At 41.8% G+C, this 6,295-nt stretch overlaps 1 protein-coding gene across 2 annotated transcripts; it reads right to left on the reverse strand.

Annotated features, from left to right (window-relative positions):
• Nucleotides 1–1,796: 1,796 nt before the first annotated feature.
• Nucleotides 1,797–6,064, reverse strand: LOC122415550 (protein yellow-like). 2 transcript variants are annotated; one of them, XM_043427750.1, is made up of 5 exons: nucleotides 5,907–6,064; nucleotides 4,622–4,800; nucleotides 4,214–4,420; nucleotides 3,891–4,140; nucleotides 1,797–3,570 (listed from the first exon to the last, which is right to left on the reverse strand). In XM_043427750.1, exons 2-5 carry the CDS (start codon nucleotides 4,796–4,798, stop codon nucleotides 2,630–2,632), a joined length of 1,575 nt encoding a protein of 524 aa, XP_043283685.1. In that variant the 5' UTR covers nucleotides 4,799–4,800; nucleotides 5,907–6,064; the 3' UTR covers nucleotides 1,797–2,629. The 2 variants fall into 2 exon arrangements, with proteins under 2 accessions (XP_043283685.1, XP_043283694.1); XM_043427759.1 differs by having other exon boundaries at nucleotides 4,622–4,803.
• Between the last annotated feature and the right edge of the window lie 231 nt (nucleotides 6,065–6,295).

Genomic DNA, 6,295 nt, shown 5'->3' on the forward strand with positions numbered 1-6,295 from the left:
GTCTTGATGGGATAGCACGAAACAATCAAAATTACAGGAAACAATTATCGAAATACAACAAGCCGATGAAATTTCTGGACAATAAAAATGTAGCTTACCAGTCGAAAAGGAGATTCGAGAATGGGGAGGAAGATCTCGGAACTGTGAAAGTTGGAAATAACGAAAATGCTATCGACATCGTTCCATCTTTGGTAACATACGATGAATCTCTAAAGAATGGCCTCCCAAGTATTTCACCATCGCTCCATTCCGCAGAGATTCAACGTGATTGCAATGCAAAAATGGATTGTTCGACTGGTGAGATTGGAGAACAGGATAACCGAAGAATTTCCAGTTTGCATGAGGCAATAATGAGCATAGATTGGGGCTTCAACGGTCGGGGCTCCAGTGCGACGAGTTTTGCGCCACCCTATGAAACCACGGATTGGCACCATGAGAACTTTTTGTGGGATATTTTGGACGACACCAACACGATGACACTGCTCCAGAGTGCCTTTTCTTCGAACCTCGAAAATTCATCTCGAGGTTTCCATCTCGGTCCGGGCTCCACTGAACTGTACTACGTCTCGGATTGTTTGGACGGAGTCGTCGAAGAGATTATGAAAACTGCGCGATTGCGAGTTCAAAATGATGTTTGCCCGATCCAGACAACGTCCGAGGTCGATTACGGCGATTCTTACCTCCAGGAATTCACAGTTACCGGGCTCGGGAATATTCACGATAGCCCCGAAGATACTCCCACTGATTCTGACTCGGGGCCGTACGATACGAGGCCCGATAACGAATCAACCGACTTCACTGAATCATATCTAGAGCAGGCGCGCTGGAACGAATATTCCGAAAAAAGATTTATTCCGCTAAATGATCTAATAGAAAAAACAATAACCGACGTCAAAGATATTTCTCAAGAAGACATCGAGTGGAAATACCTTAAAGAATGGACATCGAAGAGCAAGGAAAAAGGAAACATCGCCGATATTTTGGGCCATCAAGAGTTGTCCCACTTGGAATATTGGACACGGGAGTTGAAGAAGCTCGCGTCGAACAATCATCGATCAAACAGTTCCGAATTCATAAGACACGTGCAGCATTTAACAGCACTGCCAGGTTTTTGTGTGGTTAAAAAAATTATGGATTTTTTTCACGATTTCGTTGCTGTGTCGAGGTCGACCATGACGTCCGGAATTTCTTTGGTGCGAAACGAAACTGATCCGTCGACTTCTTCGAGTACGAACGACATGACAAATCAGTTGGATCGATCAGAAGACGTGAGATCTTCGAATGCGAACACTAACAACGCTGATGTCAACGATTCTCCACAATTTTATTTCGGCACGCTGGATGATCGCAATTTACTAGCTAATGAAATACTGCCCTCGATACCGAAGAATCGTCGATTGAGCAAACTCACTAAAAAGGAATTGGATGGCTTCCAAAGTGTGGAAAAAAAAATAATTCCTGAAAGTATTCAGGCATATCCGGTCGTCGATCAATCACTTGCTACTTCCAGTCGCAAAGATAACCTCCGTATCCATTTCCCTCCTTCACTTACAATCGAAAGTTCGATTCAACTGCAAAGCAGCAGCCTTAAGCTCCAAGACGCTCAACCTCCTTTCAAAACGGACCCAGCAGATGACAGCTACGACAGTTTATATTCGGCCGGAGCTAATTGTTCTAATGACACTGTTTCCGTCGGTTGTCACAGTTCGATGGAAGAGTTCACGGTCGATTCTTCGCACACTGCAGAAACTCGTCGTTAAACTCCCATTTCCCATTCAGAAAAGATTCATTGAGAATTCTGAAAAAAACTTAATTTATTGTCTTCTCGATAACATGCGTTACAATGATAACACGTAACTCCGTCATGTTGGTAATTAAAAGCAAAAAAGTGGAAACGCCTTTGAACTACCCAAAAACCACGAAGGATGAAACACACTTGAGAATGCCAAAAACAGCCTTTTCTTGGATAAAGATTCAGACTCTTATTGAAGACTCTGTCAACGATCAAATATTCTTTCGTGCTATCATCGAATGACGAGTCCAATTTTTTCATTCAAGACCACTGTAAACTCCGAAAAAAAATAAAACGAATTAAACCAGCATATCCCTCGTAGCCTACCATTTTTGAGTACCGTGAACGTGAGATTTGCATCACGACGCTGTGCACCTGCGGTAACGAATGACTTTAATTTTCTAACATGACAGCATTCTTTCATTAACTATAAAAAAATTAAGGACTCGGGTGTTTTTATCGTGCTAAATGTGCAACTTCCTCGATACTAAGACAGTAGAGTGTGAAAGTATTTTTCACAGTAGCAAACATAAATGGGGGAAAAATATACACACATACATGTTGAATAGCACTGCAATGAGCATACTTGCACCGAGTGCTATTTATCGTAAATACCATACCGAGAACTTTCTTCACCGGGTTTCTCAAGCATCCAACTTGGTCGCGAGACATGACGATGTAAAACGAGGCACACTATACTTTCATTTACTTTCGTAGTCGTTCGTCTCCGGAGTGACGATGCACTCCTTCCATTTTGTTCTCGCCGGCTGCATACGTAACGCGCTCTTTGCATGCTTCACATACTATCATACATAGGGAGATCATACTTTCACATTTTCAACAAGTTTCATCGTAGCCTTGCTCAGACTCGGGCACGACATAATTCGGATCGCACACCGTGTCTTTAACGGCATCCTTGACACTGGCTCGAAAAACACGGAAATTCACGACGTACGGATCCCAAGGTCCGTAGAGATACATCGGCAGGCGATTTGATATGGTCCAGAAGCTCTGATCTTCTTCAAGGTCAACCCGAAGATCATTCGGGAAAACGAGGGAGACGTTACTGGCTCCAACCACGCCGAGATTCTGAGGTATGTATTCTTTCCTGGTGTCCCAGCACCACACGGAGTCACGGGTCACCATGTTGAAGAACATGACTCCATTGCGATCGATCGCCGAGCCTGAAGAATGCCCAAAGTCTTTTGCCCGTGGCCGGCCAATCGGGACGAAGCTGTCAGGACTGCTCTCGGCAGTTTCCTTATCACGGAATACTGTTGTCGACACTGCGAATTCACGGAAGCTCGACATTGGATGGAAAAACAGTGTTCTGTCGTTGTTGATGTCGAGGGGACTCAAAGAAATGCCGAATATTCCATCCATCCACTGGAAACGAATACCGTGAAGTTCGTATCTCGACGACAACGGATCGGGCAAGAAGAAATGATGCTGAATCCTGTAGGAGCTGTCCCTCGCGTGATCGTAAACGATCAACGCGAAACGCCACACGTCGGAGAGATAAGCCACTGCTGATTCACAATCGTTATTGCGAATATCGACGACTAAATTCGACCACAAAGAGTCCTGTTTTACTTGATCCTCCGGTATTTGGTAACGTCTCAATAATCTGTCTGTACGGAGATCGAAAATGTATATGGATGGCGGACAAGCCTGGTAAGCCGTATTAGTGAGATTCACTGTTCCAGAATCCAACACCCACAACCGATCGCACTCGTCCACTTGGATTCTAAATACGGAGGTCAGACCACCGCAACTTCCTAGAAATAATTAAATAAATTATTGTAATTACTATTGTATTTTAGTTTTTGGAAGAATTTACGTTTATACCTGTATTTATATTATATTTCCTTTATTTTTGTTTTTGAAATTTTATTTTATTCGTTCATATTGTATGAGCTGATGCGGAACTTTGAGGTTACAGTGAAACGCTTGCTGCCTTTTGGAAATGTTTTTCTAGTTTTATTTGCAGCCCATGATAAATGGATTGTGAGCAGTCTCCTGTGCTTTGCACGTGAAAAACTCTGGAATATTAACAATTCAGAGTTCTCAACCACGTCAAATGGTTAAACAAACCCACCTTCGTGATGCCATCCCCAACTTGGATAAGGTCGTAGCTTTGGGCTTTTCGTCTTCGAATGTCTCGGCACAGTAGCCAATGTAGCAGGGATACCGTTTTTCCACTTTGGCAAAGTTACGAACACTTTATCCCTCCACACACCCAATCCAAGTGGCAGATTGTTTTCGGGGACGAATTTACCCTCGAATATTGCTCTGTCACGAGCCGAATCGCTCTCGAACTCAAAATCCACGGTTTTCCAAGCGTATACCTGATAACAGATCACTGCGATAGGATACTTCGATTTATATAATTAACTTGCTTCGTAATTATAGTGAACTAACGAGCTGCATAGCTGGTCCAGGATAATCATCCTTCGTCTCGAAGTTCATCTGGATGGGCGGCTCGTACATTTTGCTCGGTTCTCGCAACCCGTCTTGCCCGAAGTTTGTTTGGACGCCATTTAATCCTTCGGAGTGACGGAAATGGTCCACCTCTTCCATCGATCTCGTTGCATCCAGCACATTAGGACTCGGTGAATGCAAGGGAGGCTAGAAAACATGAGAATACGAGTGAGGCGTGAAGAAGTGGGTGTAATTTTCTGAGTTTTTCGACCAGGAAAATCACTGTTGTGTATAAAAACTTGTGAGAAAAACTGTTGCTCGTAATCTGGCGAAATTGTATTCTGTTATTGATCCATATAATAATAAAATGCTACTGAAAGCGCGTTAAATAATTTCTTCTTCAAATACCATATTATAGACGGATGGACCCGCTCCACTATTTGCTGCTTGGGACGGTGGCAGTAAAGGGGCTTCTAATTCTTGGGAAATTTGATTGATGCCCTCGTTGTTGTTTGTTGTTTGAGCAGCGAATTCTTGAAGACCCAACAGCGTCATCGACACGAGCCATGGCACCACATTCATCATGCCTGCTTTTCGCGAACAATTAACAATAATTGTATATTGAACTAATAAAAGGCAATTAAAAAACCAACAAAAGCCCATTCACGTGAGGGCCATCATTTCTCAATTTCTCTCATTAAATGGTTTTTGGCAACGAATAATACTGAGGACCGAGTACTCTGGTCGGAATTTTCGTGGCGGTAATGAGTTTGATTATGGTACAAAGGTTTATGCGCAGCATTTTAAAGCGACAAATCATTTTCACAACGGAAAGCGTTTGCTCCGCGCCAATTTAATTAAACGTATCAATACCATCCAATTTAAAACTTAACACTGTTATCACGTGCACCATTGTGTGCCGCAATCACACGAGTTTATGATCGGTAACAAGCTGCTATGCCCCTATTTGAATAAAATTGAGTAGCACCGGAAGAATACATCGGAGGAACGTATAAAATCGTCCATTTTTAACTTTATTTTCATAAGAAAAACCGTATCGTGTGTGAAACAATTAAAATTTAGATTCCAGTGGATTTAATGAAATCGTGCTCATGAAATCTCCGATTCTTTCACCAATTAATGCGATATAATAGTGCATACGCTATCCTACTGTTGAAATCTATTAAATAATTTACACCCCTCGGAAGTCAAATTATCCGAAGCTCGTAGAATCGAATGGATCGTATGCAGTTTTGAAAAATATTTATATTCCCCGGACAATTGAGATGGAATTCGTAAGTTTCATTTCCAGAGTAAATAAACCTTTTAAAATGATACATAATGTCAAATTTTACTCTGGCACAGATCACAAAATTTTTTCAATAAAACTTTCAGAATATTGTTAGCAAAACCAGTTGAGTAACTTTCAGGAGTATTTATTTGTTGATTGTACATTGGCGACACTATTATTTCGCTTTCCATTATATTTCGAAGCGATCATAATTCGTTTGTGTAGTAATTATTGAAAATCACAAAAACTTCGATGCTCAACGGTTTCTTGTTTATTGCGAAAAATGCATTTTTATTTTCGACATTTCCATCGACACTTTCTCAACTGATTAGAAACTTAACAAATCGTTTTTTAGTTATTATTCGAAAAAATATATTTGAAAAGGTATAATGAATGAAATACTTGATAAAAGTGCGCGGCCGGAACTCCACTTGTTTCAATAAAAAAAAACACACACACACACAAAATTGCAGAAATTCAACGACGCTAAATTTTCCGGTAGGAGAAAAAATTCGCAGGAGTGCCAAGATGAGCGCGTACGAGTGAACGTGATCGTTAGACATACGGCTATGGGACTGGTGTAACGTCCATGATCTCGGATTATCCGGGTCGTACGTGGACTCCAATGGTACGAGGGAAAGAATATTCTGTCGTGCACACAGGTCCCCTTCTCCAGAGATGAGCACCTTCTGTATATGCTTCTCTCCTTTCCTCTTAATTGTCGTCTAATTCTCCGTCGCTTTCGCCTGGTCTTTCACTCTGGAAAGATTGCCTCACTAGTACACATTTCC

This window comes from Venturia canescens, chromosome 1 (assembly GCF_019457755.1).
Source record: "Venturia canescens isolate UGA chromosome 1, ASM1945775v1, whole genome shotgun sequence".
Lineage (NCBI taxonomy): Eukaryota > Metazoa > Arthropoda > Insecta > Hymenoptera > Ichneumonidae > Venturia > Venturia canescens.